The sequence below is a fragment of the Crotalus tigris genome, unplaced genomic scaffold, assembly GCF_016545835.1.
Source record: "Crotalus tigris isolate CLP2741 ecotype Arizona unplaced genomic scaffold, ASM1654583v1 scf7180000022411.5474196:2289641, whole genome shotgun sequence".
Lineage (NCBI taxonomy): Eukaryota > Metazoa > Chordata > Lepidosauria > Squamata > Viperidae > Crotalus > Crotalus tigris.
This window is the reverse complement of record NW_024099112.1, coordinates 1306359-1331909: the sequence shown is the minus strand read 5'-3', so window position 1 is coordinate 1331909 and position 25551 is coordinate 1306359. Positions and strand designations below refer to the sequence as shown.

Here is a 25551-nt window from a genome sequence, read left to right as displayed (position 1 = left end):
TTGATTTTGTGTACTACTGTGAGTGAATTAATAGTACTTTGGCTGCAAACCAGCTTTCAATACTCTTAGAACAGTTTTCTTAGGACAGAATATGAAAGATGTACCTCTGTTTTAATAGAAAAATACATGTATAGTTTCCTTTTTTAAATATTTTTTTTCAGTCAGGAAGATCAAAATGCTCTTGAAGAAAAGCATTCATTATTAAAAAATGAATTGATAGCTATGAGAGAATCATTGGAAAAAGCTCATCTTGATGGAGAACTGATGAAGCAAGAAAAATACGAACTTGCTTCAGCATTAGAGCAAGTACTATTAACATACTTTTCTTACCTTCTACTTGAACTTAAACTGGAAATGTGTAAAGTATAAATGCCATATTAAATGTTATATACTATACCTTCTGCATTTATTAACTACATTCTGTTCTAATGACTTGATTGTTAGGCATTACTTACAAATTGAGTAAGTGAACATTGGTGTGAAGATCACTGGTAGCTGCTGTCTCATTCAGATAGTGCTCTCTCGTAGAGTGCCCTCTCTCCTCACAGGGCTGAAAGATTGCTTAAACAAGCTATCTCTTCTTGTGCTGCTTTTCTCCATAGTGCAGTGCTTCCTTAAAAAAGTGCTAAATGCAAGTTAACAAGCTCAGCTCTGTGACCTTAATTAGTTGATTAGAATCCTCCTGCTGGCTGCAGTGCTGCCTGAAACTTATCTGAGCTTAATTAGTATCACACTGAAGGTTTTTTGGTCAGGCACAAAATGTGGTGGTAAATACACTTATTGGTTGGTAAAGACATTAAATGAGGAATGGCTGTAATGGTCAGGCTAATAAAAAAATATAATTTATGTTATTTATTTCCTGAGATTTATACATAATTCCAGTTAATAAGACTTGTATTCCCTCCTTATAATAAGTGGGTTAAAATATAAAAACTGGTCCTGTCCTATGTATGTTAGACATAGAAGTATGTTATCACACAGAAGGCAATTACAACACCATCTTTTTTTCTCCGTATCCCCATTGTTACTCACAAGATTAAACTGTCGGCCATAATTGGATGAGCAGAATCTGGCACATGTTCAAGCCACTGAATAGAAATTTGTCATAATAATTGATAGATGTTTGTTTTTGGTGTGTTTCATTCTGTAAGGCTGAAGAGTCTCTTGCAAAGTTAACCAGTGTGCACAATAGGCTGAAGGCCGAAACTGCTAACCTTCATGATACAGTTACAAAGATGAGTGCCCTTAATGAAGCACTAGCACTGGATAAAGTGAGCTTAAACCAACTAATTTTGAAGGTAAGAACATATTCTAGATAAATTGTTTTATGCTGAACAGCATGTAGTATGAAAATAAGGGATATGTTAAATGTAGTGATTGTGTTCAACTCAGAATAGAAACAAGTGTTTCCTCAAGCTAAGATTATCTTTATTGTTGGTCTTTCATTACATTCAGTTAGAACAAGAAAACCAGGCTCTCTTGGACAAAGTAGATCAGATGGAAAAGAGAGGGGCTTCCTTGCAAAAGCAGCTTAACCAGACAGAAAGAACAAACGAAGAATTAAATGCAGAGAAGTTTCGCTTGGAACAGTTGCTGCATAAGGCCGAGGAGTTGCAGGAAAGCTTACAGAATGAATTGAGAGTATTAACAGGTGAAAAGGAAGAGGCAAATGAGAAGCTGAGTCAAGTGAGTATTAAAAGGTAACCTGCATAGATATATTAATAGCATTGTTTCTTCTGGCAGAGGTCGAGGGTTGGGGTAGAATCAGGCAGGAGCCCAGCAAAGTGATATGCTAATGGGTGGAACAAAAGCTGGCCTGGGGTGCCAGAAGTTTTCATTGTGAGGTCCCCCCCCATTTTTATCTGTTTTATGAGTTGTCCCGAGTAGTAGTTTGTAATATGGGCAAGTATATAAAGTTCTTTAAATAAATAAAGATGAATAACACAGTTTAGAATGAAAGATGTAGTAGATTTTAATATTTGTTTTATCCCAGTAGGCAGTATACAAATTTTTATACATAAGTAAACAAATAATGAAACCATGAATAATGAAACCATAAATATTTCCTTTTTTTAGTGTGGCATCTATTAATCGAGACTATTTTATACGAGACTTTTTTTTGTTTCTTGTAGGTTCATCATCAGAATGAAATATATCATGCTAGTTTGGAACAAGCAAATCAAGAGCTAATTCATACAGGGGAAATGCTGTCCAAGGCTTCTAGAGAAAAGGAATCATTAATGCGTGAAAAAACTTCTTTGGAAGTACGACTTAAAGTTGTTGAGAGAGACAGGCTGACTCTTACAGAGCAGGTCTCAAAATTTAGGTAAGAAAGTGTTGGATGAAGTTTCTTAATTATTTGAATAAATAACACTATATATTCATAGTAATCTGGATTCTGAAAAAAAATTTGTATCTCATAATACAAATCTCTTGTATTAGAGATAGTTCTGTCCATGTAGAAAGCAACTTAAGAAATATGTAGCAGTTACATTACTCAAGCCTTATCCATGTTTTAAATTACGCATATAATTTGTCAGATTTGTCAGATCAAACAATCAATATAGTGCATGCACAAAAATGTGTGTTCTTTCCAAATATTAGCTATCTGGTATTAGCTTGACAAATAGATACTAAAGATATTATTATTTATATGTATCGAGATTGTAGCTGGAATACTTCAAATGTAACTTTTTTCTTATTGTATCTTTCAGGTTTCATACAAGAAAGGGAAGAAAGACTAAATGTCAATTTTATGTCTGTATCTTGTAGGTCAGGAAAGGATCTTTTGGAATCAAATCTCTTCCAGGCTCAACAGCAATTATCTCAAGTAGAAGTTACCCGAGATCAACTGGAAATGAAAATTCAGGCAATTAGCCAGGCCAAAGAAGTGATACAAGGTGAGAAATAGTTGGTGTTTTCGGGAAACAGTAGAATACTTATATTTTCTTTGGTTAATGGAAAATGAGATTCAGTAGAAATTTAATTTCTTCTTTGCTTATTATTTCAGGAGAAGTGAAATGCCTTAGGGCTGAGCTGGAAGCTGCAAAATTAAAAGTTCAACAAGAGAAAGAAGAAAAAGCACAGCAGCTCTCACAGATAGAGCAGAAGTACCAAGAAACTCTCAGTCACTGCTACATTGTACATAAAGAAGAAATGGACACACTCTCTCAGAAGCTGGCAAGCATTTATATTTATATTTTCTTTGTTTCATCTCAGCCTAGGTATTCTCTTTCTGGTCAATTCTGTTTTTTGATAATTATATGACATTAAGGTATAGTATCTTGTCTTTCGTAAACTCATTTCAAATCTTTGCTAAAGGCAGAACATTTGCTTTAGTGGTTAAAAAAGACATCATTCTTTTTTCTCTATGTATTTATTAGATTTGCCTGATGTATTTCTAGGGAAATGAACGTGAATGTCACCAAATAGAATTGGAACGTGTTGTCAAAGAGAAAGAAGAGACTGAAAATGTCTGTGAAAGGAAGCTGTTGGAACTGCAGCAGAAGATCACTGATATTCAAACCCATATGGAAGATGAGCTCATTAAAACCGAAAATGCCAAACAAGAGGTAGTATGACTTATATTAGAACTTCTTTCTCCACTCTTAACACCATTAGATGTTTAGACTTCATTCCCCCAAATTCTCTTGCTAATATGGTAATTGCTGAGAATCTACATATCGGGAAGATTGTGCTTCAACCCTTTTGTTTTTCTCTTTTAGGATATTATTTAAGACTCTGATATACTAATGTGAAATATTATCGTTACTAATTCCTGTTTTTTATTGCTTTAGATATTAACTCTTAAAAAATTTACAACTGCATACCTTCCAATTGGCTTTTATTTACAGACATATCTTTCACATATAGGTCTGCCTATGTTAGGTGTGTGTGTGTGTGTGTGTATTAAGAACTCTTGAGATGAGGATGTTGAAAATTTTTTAGCGATCAAAATAGAATTATTATGCAGAACTCTGATTTAAAAAATCAAGATAGTAAAGGGATAATCTTTTGATTATATTTTAAAGTATATTTAAAAGTTTCACATTTTATATACTTTCTGTGCTGAATTTGGTCTCATGGGTTTTAAAAACTATTTAAAATTGGTTTTTGAGTAATATTCCTTTTTATGCAGTGTGTTTCTAAAACACATTTATCCATGATTAATATCTGGGAATCTAATTTGAACATACTTTACTCAAGTCTAAATTTACGGCCTGGCTTCAAGTTATTATGAACTGTCAATTTCTACTGTGATACTTCTGGCTTTAAAAGGTCATGTATTTAATGGGTCCAAATATATGTCTATGTAATTCAGAAGTTGTGAATGCTCCAACACTGGAAGTTTTTAAGAAGAGACTGGACAACTATTTGCCTGAAATGGTAGGGTTTTTACTTGAGCAGGGGATTGGACTAGAAGTTCTTCCAAGACTATTTATTCTATTCTATTCTATTCTATTCTATTCTATTCTATTCTATTCATGTATAGGCTCTTCTAAAAAAAGAGAATGAAAAGAAATTGTTACGAGAGGAAATCTTCCAAACAAATGAGAAAGTTGCTAATACTTTTCAGCAGCTGGAGTGTCTTCATCAGGAGATGAAAAAGCTTGAAGAGAGGGAACAGGTAAGAATAAGCAGATTAGTGAAAAATACTGTGAAATCTTCCAAGAATCCAGCTCAGAGCAATGTTGAATGTATAAAAACTACTTTTGTACAGAGGCCAGGTTCCTAGAGATTATATGGGGGGGGGGGTAGCAACCCTGTTCAGGCTGGTGGATACATTTGGAATTTTTGAAGTATGGTGCAGATTATCTTGCAGAATTGTTGCCCTAGGAAGTGGCTATCCTGGTGTGTTTAGCACTGCAAATTTACCAAATTTACCAAAAGGCTTCATCTTATATCCTCTAGCTTCCAGGATACTCTGTATAGCCTTAGCTTATTTTTTATTTTTTAAATATGGCCGTAGGGTCCTTGGGAGGCTTTTTTTGTGAATTAAGATGGTACTGAAGTTAGCATGCTGTCTTCCAGTTTGTGATGGGGAAAGAGCTTGATGGATACCAAGGGAGATATCTGCTGTCTAATGGAATTCACAAACATTTAGCAAAAGAAGGTAGATGCTGAGAAAGATTCAAGGCAAATCTTGGTGGATGTGAATTAAAACCAATCTATGGCCTATCTCACAGTCATAATGTCTTTCTCTGCCACCATCGCATCAGCATAATACTATCCAACAGACGTTCTTTAAATAATAACTTAGTTCAGTTCTACGTTTTGAAATGATGAAAGGATGTTCTGGACAACCTACTGTAACAAGCTTATAGTATATTTTACTAGCAAAATTGCTGTTAAACCAACTGCATCTTTCCTTATTTATTTATATTTTATCAGATTTGTATCTTGCCCCAATCATAAAATGTCTCTTGTCCACTCACAATAATAAAAACCTGAAATATCCTAGAAATGCATTATAACAATCTCAAAACAATACATGATGTTAAATTCCAAAAGCTCTCTGAATAAGCTTTAATTTAAACTTCTTCCAGATCCAGAAGTTGGAGATAAATGAATCATTTCATAGGGCTGGCTCCATCATGAAAAAAACAGGTTTCAGACCCCCTAACCTCTTGGAAATGGGGGACAACTCTGCTGGCATGATTGAAGTGGTTGGGCAAGTGATGATAAAAAAATGGGGGGGGGGGCTTTTTATTTTGGGGTTTTGCAGAACGTGTAATCTAGCTCAGTGCCGTTCTTGGTTAGACATTTTCCTTTTACAAATCTACCACTGTTCTGCAGCCAAATTTTGATGGTGTACTTGAAAATAAAAAAGTACAATCAGATTTAATTGTTTCCATATATAGCCATTATTCTTCATTAAATGTGCATAGGCCATGGGACAGAATAGATTTTACATTGCTTCTTAAGTAATAGATCTCACTTTACTTCTTACAGGTATCTCGTTCACGTTATTCATTACCATAGATGTACATCTAATTTAGAATTCAGATATACAAATATAATTTATATAGGATAATATAAGGCTGGATGGCACTATTTTTGAAAGTATGTAGATAGATTTTATATTGTTTTAATTTTTTGATGATTGTACACTACTCAAAGCCTATGAGAATGGAGTGGCACAGTAAATCAGTCAATCAATCAATACACGCTTCTGAATGCATATGCATCCATGACTATATACTCCTAGATTGTATAAATATCTAGAAACTTAATAAAAGAAAGATGTTATTATAGAAACTAAGCCTGAATATGCACAGATATAATTTAAAATATTAAATCCCAATTCTTACATATTTATTGGCAGTGTAATGTACAACGTCTGGAAGCTAAGCTGAAAGATTCCACACATACAATGAAAACATTAAAAATAAAGCAGAAGGAGGAAATAAAATCTCTCAAAGAAGAAATAAATGTCCTACTTAATCAGCGAGACAGTTTACAAAATCAGGTGATTTTACTTTAACCCATTTTTGCCTTGTGTTAATATGCAGCCTTTCTGAAACTGTAATGAGAATGTATGGGTGTAATTAAAGCTGTGCTTTGTTAACTTATCCAAAACATGGAAAGCTGTACAAATTAAAAAGACAAACATTTCTATAAGAAATATACATTATTTTAAGAAAAGCCAGGTATTTTCGGTTGCATAATAAGACAGTGATTCTGGTAGCTAACTTCCCTTCTGCCAAATTTATTTTATTATTTCTTAATGGTATAATGTCACCATTGCACTGCTACCATTTCTATTATGATCAGACAAATACTGAAATCTTGAAAAAGCTCAGGTTGATATTATTTACCTTGAGATGTTTAAACCTGCAGCATTATCTCTTCATTTATGGTGAGTTATAATGTACCATCATTATGTAGTATAATGTACCATTGTGTTGACACTTGTGAAAACTATATAATCTGCCTCTTCACTATATTATTCTCTCTTTTAAGATACAAGAATTGGAGTTCCAACTGCTGGCTACAAACGATTCTTGTAAACTGTTTAACCAAGAGGCTCAGCAACATTTAAGAGAAAAGCAAGAATTGTCTGAACAAAAGGAACTTGAAGTGTCACAACTACAAAAGCTGCTAGAAGCAGAGAGAAAACAGAGAGAGGCGGTCATACAGCAGAACATTAAGTGGCAAAGACAGAAAGAAGAGTTGGAGCAAAGAAACACAGAACTGGCAGCTATGCTGCAAAGTCAACGGGAGACTGAAAAACACCTAAACAACAAGCTACTAGGAAAGCAAGAAGAGGTAGAGCACCAGCAGACCACTATTCAAGCCCTGGAAAGAAAGCAGGGTCAGTGGGAAAAGGCGGAGCTTCAGAATTCTGAGCTCCAAAGGCAATGGGAAGAGGCAAAATCCCAAATTAAACTGCTACAGAATCAGAAAAGGGACACAGAGCTTCAGAACAGAAATCTGCGGCAACAGAAAGAGGAGGTGGAACTTAAGAACGCAAAACTGAAAGCTGTATTTCAAAGGCACCAGGAGGAGGCAGAACATGAAAGTGCCCTGCTTCAGAGCCATTGGGAAGAGGCACAAAAACGCTGTTCAGAGTTGCAGAATTGGAAAGAAAAAGTTGAGTATCAGAATGCAGAATTTCAGGCCCTTCTTCATAACAAGCAAGAAGAAATGGAAAGTAAGGATACATGTATGAAGACAGAACAAAACCAGAATTTGCAGCTTAAGGCAACACTGCAGGCTCTGGAGCATGAACGCGCCAGGTAAGCAGAAACTGCAGTAAATTGTAAGTGGAAAATAATGATCTCAGAGAGAGTTACTTTTTGCTAATTCTCTATAAATATTCAATGATCGTGTGGATATACAGATTTTTTTTAGAATGTCCTTGGTGAAAACCTCTCTTAGAAAAAGACAGGATAGTTTATTCCAAAAGAGTGTTTTGTAATTTTATATTTAAAAATTGGCAGCTTTTTATACTTCTTAAAGCTTAGCTTTTATAGTCTGCATTGTCTGACTAATTGTTGTAGTATCCTGTCAGGAATATTGCTCCCATATAATGATTCTTCTTCTTCTTGTGCCATATCCGTTATCGGACGATGGCGATCATGTTGGCAATCCTGTTTTTATCAGCAGCCGCACAAAAAAGTGCTGCTGAGTTTTGTCCAAACCAGTCTCTTAGATTTTGAAGCCACGATGTTCTTCTTCTGCCTGGACCTCGTTTGCCTTCAGTCTTTCCCTGGAGGATTAAATGGAGTATGCCGTATTTTTCTGGGTGTCGCATCACATGTCCGAAATATTCTAATTTTCATTTTTTAATTGTTTTGATGATTTCCCTTGGCTTTCCCAGGTGGCTTATCACCTCCTCATTTCTGATCTTGTTAACCCAGCTTATATGTAACAGCTGCCTGTAAATCCACATTTCAAATGCTGCTAGTCTCTTCAGGTGGCCTTCTGTCAGAGATCAACTCTCTACTCCATAGAGCAGGATAGAAAAAATATAGCAGTATAATTTCATGCATCTGTATCTATTAATGCTGGTATGATCTCCCTTGTTTTTATATTACATTGTTTACATTAAGAGAGATGATTTCTTGGTAGTTTAATCCTATATATTCTCCCAATTATGTTGCATGAATAATTTTTGTATCGGTATCTTCTTTTACAGATACACACTGTGTTTGACACATTTTTGTGTAATTACTATTTTCTGGCATATATACTTACATTTTGCCTGTACATCATAACTGTGTGTATCATAAAAGAACTAAAACTACATGAGAATACCATCTAAGGCAGTGTTTCTCAACCTTGACAATTTTAAGGCATGTGGACTTCAACTCCCAGAATTCCACAGCCAGCAATGCTGGCTGTGGAATTCTGGGAGTTGAAGTCCACATGCCTTAAAATTGTCAAGGTTGAGAAACACTGATCTAAGGGAAAGAAAACTGGGCTTTTGTACTTAAATACGGTTATCCTATAATTGAAATCTTGCTTTTTTTCCTGCTGTAGCTTGATTCTCTCATTGGAGGAGAAGGAATTCAGGCTGAAGAAACTGCAAAAGAGGGAAGAGGCTCATCAGGATGAAATCACCAAATTGAATAGTGCCCTACACCAAGCAGAAAAGATGCTTGCTGAGCACAAACATGAAGTGCAAGAATTCATTAGTCAGGTATCATCCACAACAGTTCCTTTTTATTTTTCTCTTTATTGCCAGATCTATGTTATCGATGTACAGTAATGTGTTTAGAATAAAACCTGCTTTCAGTATTTTATTATTTTTTTTCTAATATATTGGTCTCTTTCTTGCATTGTTCGGAATAACCTGGCTTAATTTTTTTTCCTTTACTTGCCTAAAACTGATATAATAATATGTAATGCCCTACAACTAGTCTTTGATTTATGACCCTTCATACAGCAATCCTTCAAAGTTATATTGCACTGAATAAATGGTGGTTGCAAGTGCTTCTCAGAGTCCTGGCCATCCCAGGACCCCTGCGCCCATCTGATTGCAATCTGGATGCTTGGAAACCTGTTTGCACTTAGGATTGGTGGTCAAGCACCCCTCGCTCATGTGATCAATATTTACAACCTTCCATGCCAGTTTCCACAGAAAGTCAAAGGAGAAGCCAACAGAGAAGAGTACTGGGGTAAATTTCCCCCATCTGCACACCCTCCCCAGCCTCTCTACACTCATCTCGTGCTTTCCCACACATCCTTTCTGATCCCCATGGCACTTCTCACGTACCTCTGTGCATCTTCCGTGTCACACAGTGCTTCTCGCACACTCCTTTGTACACTTTTTAACCCACGCAATGCATCTTGCACACTCTCTTGCATCCTTCTCAGACCACATGCACCCCTCACACACATCCTGCCAATGCTGCAGTGTGCCACTCACACCACTGTTTACCCTCCCCCACTGTGCAATATCTCTTGTCAGCCCCTCATAAAGTTGCACATCCCCTCATACTTTCCTGATTTACATGACACCTCACACACCCTTCATGACCATCCCCCACCCACCCGCTTTCACTGTTTCCCCACTTGGCAGCCGCCTGTTACCTGCCTGGAAGACTGGGTCTTGCAATTTCCTGCTGTCCCCCCATTGACTTTGGTTGTTTGAAGCCGACAGGAAGTTGCCTCAGCTAAGGACCGTGGGATTCCGTTAAAAACAGCAACCAGGACTGCAAGCACTGGTGTCACTAAGCAGTGTAGTTGCACTCTACGACTGAATCCTTTAGTGATGGAAATTCAGGTCCCAACTGCCGCTGTAAATTGAGGACTATCTGTATTTGTAATAATATAAAATGCTTACTCCTTTGTGTACTTAAATTAACTTTTCCAAGTTTGTCTTTTATTTTGTCTAAGAGGTATTTACTTATCTTAGAGTTATCCTTGTTCCTATGCCCAAGTTTTGTTGTTTTTCCCATAGATGGAATCACTCAAGCAGATGATGGTACAGAAGGAGGCAACTTCGATAGCTCGTGAGGAACAGCTAACTCAAGATCTGGAAGTTTCCCAGGCAAATGAGCAGCATGCCAAAGACACTACACAAAAGCTGGAGGCTGAAATGTCCCAGTTGCGCTTAAGCCTATGTAGCACAGAGAGTAGGGCAGAGGCACTGGCATCTGAGTGTCAGCGTGTTTGTTCAGTTCATTGGGAAGCTCAAGCTCAGCTGATAAAACTACATTCAGTACTTCATTACATGCTGTGTAACAGTCCTGAGCCAAAGCTTAGAGGGCAAGGAGAGCAAAACGTTTGGAGTTCATCATTCCTTAATAGAGGTAAGTCTGAGGAGCAAGGGAATGATCAGTATGTTCTTTACAAGTCATTTTTTAACTAAATTTCACAGTCAGAATTCTGTTGTAGTAGAACTATATTTTTGGGGGGATAGGTGGGTTGTATGTATTTATGAATGTGACATAGAGAAATCGTAGCTAACCTTTATAATTAAAGGTTAGCTTAATTAAAATATAGTGACTGTCATGGTTCCAACAGATAGAGATAAATCAAGCAGAACTCTTGAGGCTTGCAAACTCCTCAAAGAACATGTTTATTTGTTACAAAGCATCGACACGTCAAAAGTGAAACCAAGTCTGGAGACACACATAACAGTTCCCTAATACAAAGTTAAAAAATCCTACCCCTAAAACTATGCAAGCAACTACGTTCCCCAATACATCTTCTTGGTGGGCTTTTTATGCAAGGCCCAGCCTGCAGTCTTGGGAGCAGCCGATGATCTTGGTTCCCACAGGACAAAAGATTATTTTGACTAACAAAGCACCTGAGTAACCCCCCTCCCTCCGATCTATGTGGCAACCAAAAATGAGTAGGGAAAAAATGGCTGCAGCCATGCTCATTTGTAGAGTTGACAGTGACATATTCAGAAGATAGGGAGAAAACATGATGCTTATTTTTATACCAATAGTATAAATTGCTAATCAATAACTTTATAAACTTATGTAATTCATGTCTATTGGCTGTCTAGGATATACAAGGTAGAACTGACTTTTTTTTAAAAAAAATGTTGTTTGGAATAGAATAAAATAAAGAATTGAAGGTTGCTGGAGTTGGAGCCTAAAGAGTCTGAGTATTAAAAAATGTTCTGGTCCAAAATTGTATGTGTATCATTTCAATATTTGTGTGTATGTGTGGCCCTTCAAGTCAGTGTTGACTCCTGGTGATTGCCTGATCAAGTCTGCAGTTTTTGGCAAGATTTCAGAAATGGCTTCTGAATGCCTTTTTCCTAGAGCTGAAAGTTAGAATGGTGCAATTTTTATAGAAGGAAAAACAACTGTAACTCTTAATGATGTTTGGTCATTACCTATTTGGAAGAGCAATTAAAATGAATGATATTGGCTTTTGAATATATATATATATTGAATAATAGTGACCTTAACTCCAGATCAAAACATTTTTAGCTACATATTTTAAACTGTGTTTATTAGGGATATGCAAATCCTTTAAAAGAAGTGCTTCATAACACATGGGAATATAAACAGGGCAATTATCTTTGAATAATTAAAACTTCCATTTTTTTTCCTGCAGACTTTTCTGCTGCTGCTTTAGAAATAGCTTCTGGCAGTCCCTGTCTGCATGGGTATCCACAGCTACTTCATTCCCCCCCCCCCCAGCAAAAATGCAACTGTTTTAAGATGTCAAAGAGAGATGCCTCATTTGTACTATGTGTTGTGAAATATAGGATTAAGACTTTAAGTATTACTTTTATATTGTGTTTGTACTGTATTTTTATTATTCATCACATGTCTATTTATATAAATGGTTGTTTAGAACTTTTTAAATCGAATAAGTAAAAATCAGAAAAGCAAGGTTGGGATTGTAGAGTATAAGTTTTGGGTTCTGAATTACTGCTTATGATTAAACAAACAAACAAACAAATAAAATATGATGGCAAGATCTGGCTACAAACTACATTGGATATCTGGCTCATAGACTCTGAAACACCAACTAAGGCATTAAAATTATTAGTTTATATGAAATGCAGGCCAAATGGATGATACAGGTGGCATGGGTAATACAAGTAATATGGAGTCCTTAGTACACAGTGCACTGGAGATCCGGTAATAAAAGCATCTGCAAGAAAACAAGCAAGCTCAGAGAGCACCAAGAACTCCACAGTTCAACCGTGAGCTACATATATTCTCTTTTATTGGTAATACAAATAATGTTTGATAATCACCAGTGCCCATTTGACTGAACATTCTGTGGAAAAGTTGCTCTGACACACTTGGAAGCTATCTGGTTGGTGAAAGCAATATTCCATGTTATAAGAAACTGTAGATAGAAAGCAGTGCAGATCCATGTCAGTTTTAGATCTATCACAGTAGATAATTTGACTTTTAAAGTATTATCTAGATTTCCCTTTCTAATTAATAACCCTAACCTGAAGGTGCAGTTACCAAACAGGCTTATTTCTTCAGAACAAGATAATCTGAAAGAACTGGCTTTGTCTCAGCCTAAGGACAGTTCCACAGAGCTTACAGCAGAGAGAGTAGCAGAAGCACTTCAAGACTTGCGGCAAGATCTCTGGCGGGCTCACCTTGAACGGGTAACTTAGTTTTTGATTTATGAATGTGTCATCATTCTTTGGGTTTCTTTCAGGCATTTTAAAGGAGACATAGTAAAACTTTTATAAAGGTATTGTGATAGTGGCATATTATCCGGCACAGTATTCTTTAAATCTTTTTCTTAAATGAAGAACATGTATAAATAGTTGCTGCAGAAAACACGTACTGGTCAGTTTCCCTTGGGCATCTTCCTGGCCACTGAGGAATAGACTCATGGACTAGATAATCCGGTATTATTGTCTGCCCAATGATTTTCCTTGTATTATTAAGTTAATGGACAGTATTTAATATTTACTTGTTATGTATATGTAGGAATGTAGGTCTATACATATGTTGTACATGATATGTTAGGTGTGTGTCATGTATGTGTTTCACTCTGAGAGCAGGCAACTAAATTTCATTTTTGTTGTGTGCCGTTGTGCCCACAGTAAAAAAAATGACAATAAAAGTTATCTTTAAAATGCATAGAAGTCTCTCACGGGCTACCAATAATCAAAATAAGTAATTTAACTCTCTAAGGAGTAAACTCCAAATTAAAACACTTAAGAAGTTCATTTATATTCTATCTTGTTAAGTGCTGTATAAATCTTGACAATTATTAGGACATACTATGGCCTTGTATTTAAGAAGCTCAGCAAATATGTATCAATTTACTTAATATAATGATTGGCTTTTTGCTATACTGATAGGTTGTTTTTAATTCCTTAAAAATTGAGATAGATGGAAGTAAAAAAAAATACGCAGTTAAAGGCATAGCTAGTAGTTCAGGTAGTTCTTGGTTAATGGCCACTTGTTCAGCAACCGTTCAACGTCATGACAGCACTGAATGAGTGGTGGTTATGACAGGCCCTCAAAAGTCTGGTCATCTGAGACTTGTGATCTGGGTGCTTGACAATGAGCTACATGATTATTGCAATGTCCTGTGGTCATGTGATTGTGATTTATGACCTTTCCTGTCAGCTTCCCACAAGCAAAGTCAATAGGAAGGTTGCCAGTTGCTCAAGTAAATCTCCCCACAAGTGAATTTTGCCCCATTTTACAACCTTTCTTGCCTCAATTGTTAAGTGAGTCACTGCAGAGTTGATAAGTTAGTAACCCGCTTGTTAAATGAATCTGGCTTCCCCATTGACTTTGCTTGTCAGAAGGTTGCAAAAAGTGATCACATGATCTTGGGACACAGCAACGGTCATAGATATGAACCAGTTGCCAAGCATTTCAATTTTGATCACATGATCATGGGGATGCTGGAAAGGTTGCAACTTTGAAAAACGGTCATGTCACTTTTTTCACTTTTGAACAGTCACTAAATGAACTGTTGTAAGTCAAGGACTACCTGTATACAAATTCTTTTGCATTATAAATCTGAAGAGTTTCTTGGATAAGAAGCAAAACTTTTTCAAACCTTTGAAAACTTCCTTCAATACCAAGGAAGTCCCAGTTGCCAGTTGCTTTGGGACACTCAAATTATGTATTTTCCAGTACTTCTATCCCGGCTAGAACTGTATTTCTGAAGATTATAAAAAAAGTCAAAGATGTAACAGACAACAATAGGGAAAAGTTTATAAACAGGCAGGATGAAGACAGAGGATACAATTTTAATGTGCAGTTGTAATGTATAGTTTGCAACATACAGTGTTTTCCAAGAAAATGTAACCTACAGTTTAGTTTGTGCAATGTAATGTATAATTTGCTACATGAAAATTTCTATTATTTAAAAAAACTTTTTATAAAGCTTTTTCTATCTCAAGCATATCTATAGCATGTGTTGGATTTTTTTTTTTTTTGGGCAGGATGAAGCAAGGAAGAATTCTGAGAAGTTGAAACAAGAACTTACTGAGAAGGAAACAGAAAGGATACGCATTAATGCCAAAGCCGAAGAGCTGCAAAAGTGGCTGAGCCAGTGCCAAGAAGGTACATCTTCTACCTTTCTCTGTGATAACCTAAAAATGTGATTCCCTAAACAAAGTTCAGGGATAGAGAAAATCCTCAGTGGCAAAGCATTATTGCCCTTGTTATGTCAAGCTTAGTAACAAAAACATTTCCTTATATACAGCAATACTGGATATAATATCAGAAGGACAGAGTCTCCAGCAGATGTAGGAGATTCAAACCATCTTCTCTGATGACTTTTGAGAAAATCAGTTCTTAACAATGGTTTCAATAAAAAATTACCGGTAGTATTTCATTCTGGAGCTATTTTTTCCTAGAAATTTTCATAGATGCTTTCTTTTTTTGTTCCTTGATATTTCATGCTGAAAATGCATTGATATTTTAAAATTTATTTTGAATAGTAAATTAGTTACTAGCACTTTCTAAAATACCCCCAAATTACTTTCTTGTTAGAAAAGTCACTATTATAATGACTTTTTTTTTCCATTATAGAAAAAAATGTAGTTGAAGGAAGACGCAGCTCTTTAGAGTCTGCCTTAAAGTTAGAGGTCATTGCTTTCAAGGAAGAGAATGTGAGTCTACGTGAAAAGTTGACCAGTTTGGAAACAAAACTTGAAAACACAGAGAAACAAAGAAAAGGCTTGGTGGTAAGGAAACCAGACATTTTGTAGGTTCAATATCCTAAAATTAGATAAACTGTTGAAAACATTTTTTTTCTAAGGGAATTAATTTTCTTTCATATTGTGATTTTATAATGGGATAGATCGCATATAAATACTTGTTTCTTATTGTCTATTGTGACTGTCTTTCTCTTCTAAGTTTCTTTTATAGCTTTTGCAATTTTGCAGAAGCACACACTTTCTAATGTACATAGTAGTAGTTAGAGCAGTAACCATTTTCTGATCCATGTTTTCTGCTTCTAGCTTGTTCTCTTGTATTAATCAGGGATGGAATAGTTCTTGATAAATTAGAAATATGTCACAATTAAATATTTAAGAAAGAAATTGTTATGGGAAAAAAAATTATTTAATGGACAAGAAAGTTATTACTCAAATTCTGAATTATTAATAGGATTTTATGAATCATCAAACAGAATTACTTAGATTTCCATCCAAGAAGCAATGGATAGAAACTAATCAAAGAGAGAAGCAACCTAGAACTAAGGAGAAATTTCCTGACAGTTAACAAACATTTCATTTTTAAAAATGACAAGCATTTTTGTGCAAGATTTACATTTGAAGGAATGCCGTCTTTGAACAGTAGAGTTCTGGAATAACAAACAAGAAGAAAATAATTCTTTTTGCATTTCAGAATGAACGGTGCACCTTACAAATGTCTAAAGAAAAGCTCACACGGGAGTTGGACCTTCTTCGGGAATCAGCCAAAGCTTCAGAACTTCGAGCAAGAGCCATGGAAAAGATGAATGAGTCCCTGGAGCAAGAGCTTCAGACAGCTCTCTCCACTCTCAGAAATAAACATGAGGAAGTTGAGACTCATCAGAAGAGATTTGTGGCTTTGCAGAAAGAGGTAGAGGTAGGAAGAGCACTTCAGGAAACTGTGGATCAGCTCAATGTTACTGTAGAAAAGAGACATGAAGAAATAAAAGACCAGCTACAGCAGATTAGGGATTTAGAGAATCACAAAGAAATGCAAAAAGCTGCTTTAGAGCATCTCACTCAAAATCTAGAAAACAGAAGCAAAGAAATTGACTTCCAAAAAATGCAAATTGAAGAACTGACAAAGCAAGATAAGATGCAAAAGGCTGATCTCAAGAAACTAAATCTAGATCTAGAAGAGGCTGTTCAGACTTTGAAATCCCAACAAGAAAAGCTTCAAAAACTACAAGAGTTATCAGAACACCAAAAAACAATAATTGAAAGCCTATCTCTGAATCTGGAGGAAAAAATCAAGGAAGCTAACATCAAAGAGGAGAAAATTCAGATTATGGAACATAATGAATCCGCACAAATTGGAGCTTTGCTGAAAGATCTAGATGACCTGAAAATAAAGATGAATGAAAAAGGTTGGGAACTTGCATCTCAAAAACAGCTACTTCAAGAATGGGAAGAACAGGGGGAAAAGCGTGAGAAAGCTCTTTGTACAAGCCTAGAACACATGAAATCCATGATTAAGGACAAAGAACGGGAAATAGAATCCCAGAGGGAACAGATATCCATTTTCCAACAGCTTGAAGCTCAGAAGGAAGAGCATCTCAGCGAGCTTTCTGAGAAGCAGAAGCAGATGACATTGACTTTGACCCAAAGAGAACAAGAACTCAAGGCACAAAAAAATCAAATGAAAGAAATGAAAGAAGAAATGGAAATAAAACAAATGGCTTTTCATGAACATATAGCCAAGACACAGGCAACTTTGGAGGAAAACAACAGAGAATTGGCATTCCAAAGAAAGCATGAAGAAGAATCAAAAAGCCAGATAAGAGCTCTACTTGAAGATATCCATTACAGCTCAGGAGTGCTAAAGGAGAGAGAAGGTAATGCAGAGTTTCCGGATGAACAAATAAACCAACAAAAGAAGCAAAAACTACAGGAAACTACTTTTGAAATGCTGGGACAACTCAAAGTATTCTTTAAGAGGCGACAACAAGAAATTGAGTCCCTGAAAGAGCAGCATGAAAAGAACACACAAGAGAATGTAAAGCTAATAAAAAGATTGCAAGCAGAACTTCAACAAGCAAAACAAGCTTTAAAAACTGGAGAATTGCAGATCAAATATTTAAAGGAGAAGAACCTCCAGCAAGTTCAACAACAGGAGGCACAGACAAAATTTATCTTGGATAAACTTCACCTCACTAGGTCTTCCCTTCATGAGAAAGAAAAGGAAACAAAATCCTTACAAACGTGTATCGAGGAACTCTCAAAACAGAAAGAGGAAGTACAGCACACTGTTTTAAGTCTACAGCAGGATCTGGATAGGATTAATCGGTTGAATGCAGAGAAAGAAGAAGAGCTTCGGAAGCAAGCAGAACAAATTAGTAAGTGCCAGGCTAAAGTAGAAGCCACACAGAGAGAACAAAAAAGTAAGGAAGATGTTTTGCAATATCCAGACAAAAATGAGCAAGAACATGAAAAACATCTCAGAGAGCAAGAGAAATTGCTTGATCAAAAAAACAAAGAGATCAATTGTCAAGATGAGAGAAGTCAAAAACCAATGAAAGATGAGCCTGAAGAAAAGCAGAAGCATCACCAACTTATAAAGAAGAAAGCTGATGAGAATGAATTGCAAAAAGGAAAAATTGAACAACTGGAAGAGAGACTCAAAGATAAAGAGAAGGAATTACTATCCTACCGTGATCAGATAAAGCAAATAATCTCAGCTCTGAGATTGCAGGATAACAAAGAATACAATTTCCATAGCTGTATCAAGAAAATTTTTATGTGGAAGGAAGAAGAACTAGCTCAAAGGAAGGTTATTAAGGAAAAAGAACAGTGCTTGCAATGGCAGAAGGAAAAGATTGAACATTTGGAACATGAGAAAATGATAAACGGACAAGAATTGAATCATATGATAGCTGTTCTAAAACAGACAGAGAGTGGCGAGATAGAATGGAGGCAGAAAGCCCAGAAGTTGGATCTGACCCTTGCCCGAAGTGAAGAGGCTATGAGAATTTTAAAGGAGGAAATGGCTGTTACCCAGAGCATGGTTTCAGAAAGGGATATGGATAGGCTTCATCTCCAGGTATGCATTTCATCTTAAAATGCATGCAAACCGTTACAGATTCAGCATGTTTTATAAAGCATGTGAGCAGTCAAGTTGCATTTTAAAAATTATATCTATCATTTTTATTCTCTTTTAGAGATGCACTGTTTATATTTTTAAAGGGAAAGTGGTTTAAAATGAAATTTTCTTGGACTCTTAAGATATAAATAATAAATGAGAAGAGACAGGAAGAAAAACCAAGAGGCTGTGAGTTAGATGTGCTATAATCTTTCTGAGGAGTTTTGAGTGTGGATTCAAATATTAACTTACTGTTTGCCATATATTCTGCCATAGAACATCCTGATTCTAGAAAAGACTCTTCTGAATATGATTTGACATTGTGAAATATGCATTTTAACTTTGGGATGTTTTGTCTTGATGTCAGAGTCTTTTCAAGCACTGTAAATGACATATTCCAGGATCTGTTCATTTTGTAAGAAAACATTTTGCAGACCCATTGTACTTAATTAAATAAGCAGAGTATTGTTTATTTTCCTGTAGAAACAATTGGATACAGCTTTCAAAACTCTGAAGGAGGCAAGATTTATTATTGAAACTCTGGTGGGAGTTACTGATCTGCTATCCAGTGAAAATGATGTACCAGGGGTACAGCATAATGAAGCTGGAAAGGTGAGATAAAAGAATGGATATGAAACATCTGAGATAGCAATGTGTCATATAGAAGAGCAAGATGTATTCAAATATTCATCAGGTTTTTTTGTACCTTAAACTATAACTTTATTATAATTCTATATGCCTTTTTGCTTCCCATTCTATGTCATATTATGTAATAATAAATTAGCAAGTATTTTAAGTTTAGTCTTTCTTCATTTTATTCCAAATGATTAGCGGTTACTCCTATAGGAACTGATGCAACTGACGTATCTAACTTAAGTAGTTAATTGCTTAAGATTCTGAAATTTACAATAGCAACATACTAAGGTTTCTTCAGAAAAAGTCATGTACCATCCATGGGACAATGTCACCCTCATTTGTGAGTGACTGCCTCCTATCTTCTTGTATCCTGACTTTTATATTCTTCTTTTGTACTGCACCATTTCTGTGTCATGCAGGCTTTGAAAAAAGAGGGACAGCTGACATGGATGGCTGAAAAACGACTCTTGTATAGGCGTTTACAACTTCTGCAGCAAGCTGTGGCCAGGCTGGAGAATGATAAATATGGTTTAGAGAAGCACAATGCCCAATTAAGAGACGCATTGCAAGAGGTAAGCTTTTCTGAAAAGGTAAAATAACTAAGGTCAGCATTATTTTTCAGTGCAATGTAATCATATGTTAGCCTTCATTATACAGTGATTGGGTAAAGTAGTTCTTTGTCCTATAATGTGATCGAATTAATGATTAAACTCTCTCATTAAAGAGCTTCTGATTAAACAATGAATGTGTAAGACAATGCACTGTTGTTTTTATTGAATACAATGAGTCAACCTTTATTGTGTTCATAAAAAGGTAATGTGCCCTAAGCTCTGATAAAGAGGTAAATTGAGTCATACGTTTTAATTAATGAGATGATAGAATTGTGAGTTTGAGGGGCCTCCCCTATTAAAAAAAGACAAATAAACCACCTTCATTTCAGGTTTATGGAAGTGAGTCAGGCCCTAATCAAAAGGGTTCTTCGTACACCTAAGAAAAATAATTCTCAGTGCTTAAAAGGACTGTAAAATTATCATGGGAGACTATGGACCTCATCAATCCACAGTCAGATGGATAGAGAATAAATGGAGAAAGTCTAATGTTGTTATCTTACTCATCTCAAGTTTGCCAGAGAACATTGAACAGACTATGGAAAAAAAATTCTGCGGACAAGTGAGACACAAATAGAACTTTGGGATAATAATGAGAAATATTACATCTGCAGAAAATAAAATACTGTACTGAAACAAAAGAACGTCTTCCCAAACATGAAACTTGGCAGTTGAAAGTATGATAGTATGCTTTGCAGTCTCAAGACTTCAATGGCTTTCAGTTTGCTGGTCATTGACCAAATAAATATTATTGAGTAATGAATTGCTTTCAGTTGATTGAGGCAGTAATGGATTTTGAATTATATCAGTGAATTTTTACAGGAGAATGTCAGGGTATTTATGCATAAGTTGAAGAACAGTAGTTCTGAACACAAAGTAAATATGTAAAAACATGGCTGAACCAAAAGAAATTCATTTTTGAATGGGAGGGCTAAAGCATGATTTAACCCAACACAAATGTTGTAGTATGACCTGAAGCAAGCAGTTCATGCAAGACAGCCCAAGTATATCAGTGAGTCAAAGAGGAATGAGCCAAAACAACTCCAAGCCAATGTATGGAAGATATCAATGGGCACAATATATACTTGGTTGAAAGAGGGAGCCTGTGTTTTAAATCTAAAGCTTCACATAACTTTCTCTAACTATGTGCTTTATATATTCAATAAAGAATGATACAACATGCTGTTTTCAGAGTTGTTTAACTAGAATTTTTATCTATTAATAGGATTTAGATAAAGCTCTAATCTCTTATAGATCACAGTACTAGAGTTTATAAAGGTTCACAAACTTATAATGTAGTTATAATCTCATAATGTAGTTAATAAAAAAACCCTGCTCACACTTTTTCCTGACTTTCTAAGTTTTACTGATTTCTTTGGGTGGTGACTACTCTTTTACATATTACGTATTTTCAGAAATTTAGGGCTGTTCACAATTCAGTGTTTGTACTTGGTATTCTTTGTCTTATTTTCAGTAATCTGCTCAATATCAGCAATCAGTATTAGCCAGTTTTACCTAATTTAGGATAATAGTTTTATCTCTCGTTTATCGATTACAGGTAGAACATGAACGAAGGAAACTGAAAAGGAGTCATGGAGACTTTTCTCTAAATTCTGAATATTCACAAGCTGACTCCGGCTCACAAAAGATTCTCTCCATTTCAAAGGTTTGAACATGCATACATACATGCATACATACATACATATAAAACTTTTATGCCACCCATGTCACCAAAGGCAGCTTACAATCATTAAATAAAAATGCTACATAAAACAAACAGACCTTAAATTTAAAATTAGTTAAAATTAAATTGACCAAGATGTAGAGGAAGGGAGCAAAGTGCGTATGAATAGGAGGTGAGGTGTTATCTAATCCATTGGCCACCTACAGAATGATGTGCCCTCATTGGGATCGTAGGTCAGTTGACAGAGCTGTATCTTCAAATCCTTTCAGAAAACCAAAAGGGTGGACGAAGATCTCACCTTGGGGAACACGATGTTCCCCAGGAGCCACAGCTGAAAAGGTACTTTGTCTGGACCCTGACATCCCAAATTCCTTGATGATGGATCTGACGCATGCCCCTTCTGCCAGCATGGGTGGGGCAGGCTAGTTTTATTGGGGTGAGACAGTTCCTCAGATATCCTGGATCCCTGCTCTGAAGGCTTGCATATTATCGGAAGTTTCACTTAAAACTATCCATTATTTCCTTCCTTTTTGCTTTTAGATAGTATTATATTTAACGCGATAGCTCAGCAATTAAAGACTGCTGAGCTTGTCATCTGGAAAGCGGACCACTCGGGTTGAAGACCCGAGCACCACACGAAGGGTAAACTCCCATTACTTGCCCCAGCTCTTGCCTAACTATTAGTATGAAAGCATGCAAAGGCAAGTAGATAAATAGGTACCACTTTGGTGGAAAGGTAACAGCATTCTGTGCACCTCAATGTTTAGACATGCTGACTACATGACCACAGATGTCTTTGAATAATGCTGGCTCCCTTGGCTGAGAAACAGAAATGAGCACTGCCCCCTAGACTTGGAAATGTTTGGACAGAAGAAACCTTTACTTTTATGTTTAACTAAAGTTTATAATTGTTGGGTTGAACCTGAATAATTGAAAGAAAATCTAAGCTATATAAATAATTTTCGTAAATAATAGACTTCTTGAAGATAAGTAGCTGATTGAGTTTTCTCTCTTTTTCTCTAGAAAGAAACCCAGGTTCTCCAAAAGCAACTGGCAGAGTTACAAAAACAGGTGTGTAGTTTATAATTGGAACTACGTCTCTTAGAACTGCTTTTCTTATCTTCCATTGTTGGAGAGCTGCGCCTCCATAGTAACTGCATTTTTAAAGATTCACAATAATCTTTGTAAGCAATGATCTTAAAGGACAGTTTAAAGTAGAAAATCCCAATCAGAACAGTTTGGGACATTTTATCTTCAAAATTATTTTGTACTTCTCTAAGGAATTCTGATTTTTTTTTAAAAAAAATTCAAAATATTTTTATCCATGACATTTGAATGATTTACTGTTTTTGCTGTTAAATGCACAATGCATTGCTATGAAAAAATGTTACTTGTGCACCATCAAGTCAGTGCTGATTATTAGTGATCACATAACATTTTCTCAGAATTTCTTAGTAATATTAAATATGTTAAATAATAAATCTAACAGTTTTATTTTACATAAGATACTGTTCCTTGTGCTGAAAATTAGAAATTAAGTTCTTCAAAGGGAAATAAGTCATTAGTCCTTGATGTCATTTGTTCTTGTTTTAGGTTTTTGTTCTACAATCACAGCTATCACTAGAACGGAAGCAGAAGCAGAATTATATCATCAGCTGTACCAAAACAAATCAAGAGCTTTCAGATTTACATCAAGAGCTTGTAAACTCTTTAGCTGTTGTGGCTAGGAAACCTGAGGCAACTGTTCTGGAATCCGAGACTCGCAGGCTTGATGAAACCTTGAATAACAGTTTGACATGGAGAACTGTAGTCTCAGACAGTGTCTTATCTGAAAAACATATGGCAAGCTCAACACCAAAAAGTGTTCATCAGAAGCCCACAAGGTAGCACAGGAGTGGCAAAAGCAAGAAATTACAGAGGCTCCAGCACAAGCAGGGTTTAAAAAGTTGTTGGATGATGGATACTTCTTCATATTCATGATGGATACTTCATCGTCTCTAGTTTTGATCCTTCAGAAATATAATTCCAGATTCTTTGGAATCAGTGAAGATCTCAGTACAGCCTGAGAAAAAGCAAAAATAGTTGAAAGGCTGCATACTAAGTGGCTGAAGATATGCAGTGTGAAAATGTTTGGACATGACAAAATTCAAAGCCATTGTATTAGAACTAAACAAAGAAACCATTTCTGATAGGAAGAATGGACGTTCATTCCAGGAAAAGAGTCCTGAAAAAACTGAAGTCATTAAAAAGATTTCCCGCTTTTTTTGTATAGACCCATGGGACAGTACTTGATCAGAGAGAGAAATCTCGGATCTAAAGTCATTTTGATTTAATAATCTTACTGATAGAGATATCATTTCCTAAATTATTGTACAGCAATTTGGTATAAGATATATCTAGAGGGTTTTTATAACATTTTGTACTAAACAGTTCTTTTATAATAAAAATGCATTTTATTTTTTCTTTCTCCGCTCAAATATTTCATATGACGCTTTTCTGCTTTTTGAGATTGTGGTATATATATATATATATAAATAAATAGATAATATGCATGCATAGCCATTATCTACAAGAACCTCTGGAGGTTTATGTCGACAAGGACTATATAAGACACGTACCATTGTAATTAAAATAGAAGATAAAAATTAAGTACCAAAGTAATACATTTAGTTCTTCAGTTCTCAAGTATCCCCTGGAACTACAGTAATCCACTGCAGTAAACCAACTTCTAGAAGGCCAATCCTGTATTGAAAGTACTAAGTTAGATGTTACAACTAAGAAGAAATGTCTGTAAAACTGACTCCTTCACCTCATGAAACTCAAGAGATTACAAAAAAAAAGTTGTTGGAGTGATGAGACAGATGGGTTGCTACTACATAGAGTTGTTCCTGAAAGTATAGTAGCTACACCAATTCATAATGGAGTTTATGCGTTAAAACCAGGAAATGAAAACAGGCTGATGACCTAACAGAAAGAAGGAATTATCACTAGCATTTTGGAGAGAAAGAAAAAAAACTACTGAAGCCAAGATGCATTTAGGCAGTTTCAGTAAATTAAAAATTTACTGATTCCAGAGTGAATTAAGTCCACTGAAGAGTTCCAGGGTAAAGGAAAGATTACTGAAAATAGGAGAGGTCCAGATTTCAAGGGTTTGTTCCTACTTGACCAGAGGAGCAAAAGCCTGCAAAGTTGCCAGCTAAGCTTTTGGTTAACTCTAAACAGGAGAGGATTTAGGGATCGTTACAAAGCTGCAAGCATAAATAGATGCTGCCTTGTTAAAAGAAAGATTACATGGCAGGCAATGAAATAGTTAATTTAGGGAATGCTCAAAAGTTTATTTCAACTACATACCAGTATGGGCTTGTGCTCTACCTCAAATCCTGCTATGCTGACTTATTGTGGTAGGAGTTGGGGTAGGGTTCCTGGAAAGGATGAATGAAGAAGCAATAATATACATCATATATTTATACTCCCAGCAAAGTCAGCCAAGGTATGAAACTCATCCCAGCTATCCAGTTAAAGGAAGAAGATCCATATATCAGGCAGAAGCTATACAGAAGATGCTGGAGGCAGATATCCACTTTAGTGACAATGGTAAAAGCAACCATCCATAATGTGGAAGAAATCAACAGTACACCAAAAACTGACAAGTGGTTGACAATGTAGTACTGGATGATGGGCCCTTTAGATTGGATGGCACTCGGCATACTGCTGAGGAAAATCAAGATTCTTTTGGATTACTAATGGTATTTATGACATGGCTAGATAAAAGCCTTCAGAACTTCTAGTTACTAATGCTGCCAGGCAAGAAAAGAAAATCCTAAATTGTTAAGGGAATTGCAGTAGGAACATGGAATGTAATAAGCATAAACATGGAAAAGCTCAACAATGAAATATGAGATTTATCAGCTACATATTGACATCTTAGGCATCA

The 25551-nt window shown here is 35.8% G+C and overlaps 1 protein-coding gene across 5 annotated transcripts in view; it reads left to right on the top strand.

Moving 5' to 3' along the window:
• CEP250 (centrosomal protein 250) overlaps nt 1–24089 on the top strand; it is a 34475-nt gene extending 10386 nt beyond the window's left edge. For 4 of the 5 annotated variants that reach the window (XM_039319193.1, XM_039319191.1, XM_039319192.1 and 1 more), the window contains 21 exons: nt 162–306; nt 1152–1298; nt 1456–1686; nt 2133–2326; nt 2773–2900; nt 3011–3180; nt 3405–3572; nt 4493–4627; nt 6326–6469; nt 6964–7739; nt 8986–9145; nt 10409–10760; nt 12918–13045; nt 14855–14975; nt 15447–15601; nt 16266–18650; nt 19173–19301; nt 19745–19897; nt 21492–21599; nt 22641–22688; nt 23211–24089. In XM_039319193.1, coding sequence (XP_039175127.1) covers nt 162–306; nt 1152–1298; nt 1456–1686; nt 2133–2326; nt 2773–2900; nt 3011–3180; nt 3405–3572; nt 4493–4627; nt 6326–6469; nt 6964–7739; nt 8986–9145; nt 10409–10760; nt 12918–13045; nt 14855–14975; nt 15447–15601; nt 16266–18650; nt 19173–19301; nt 19745–19897; nt 21492–21599; nt 22641–22688; nt 23211–23504 — 6271 coding nt within the window. In that variant the 3' untranslated portion in view covers nt 23505–24089. Of the gene's footprint in view, nt 1–161; nt 307–1151; nt 1299–1455; nt 1687–2132; nt 2327–2772; nt 2901–3010; nt 3181–3404; nt 3573–4492; nt 4628–6325; nt 6470–6963; nt 7740–8985; nt 9146–10408; nt 10761–12917; nt 13046–14854; nt 14976–15446; nt 15602–16265; nt 18651–19172; nt 19302–19744; nt 19898–21491; nt 21600–21886; nt 21957–22640; nt 22689–23210 lie in introns of all 5 variants that reach the window. The other variant, XR_005553661.1, reaches the window with a different exon arrangement.
• Nucleotides 24090–25551: the final 1462 nt, after the last annotated feature.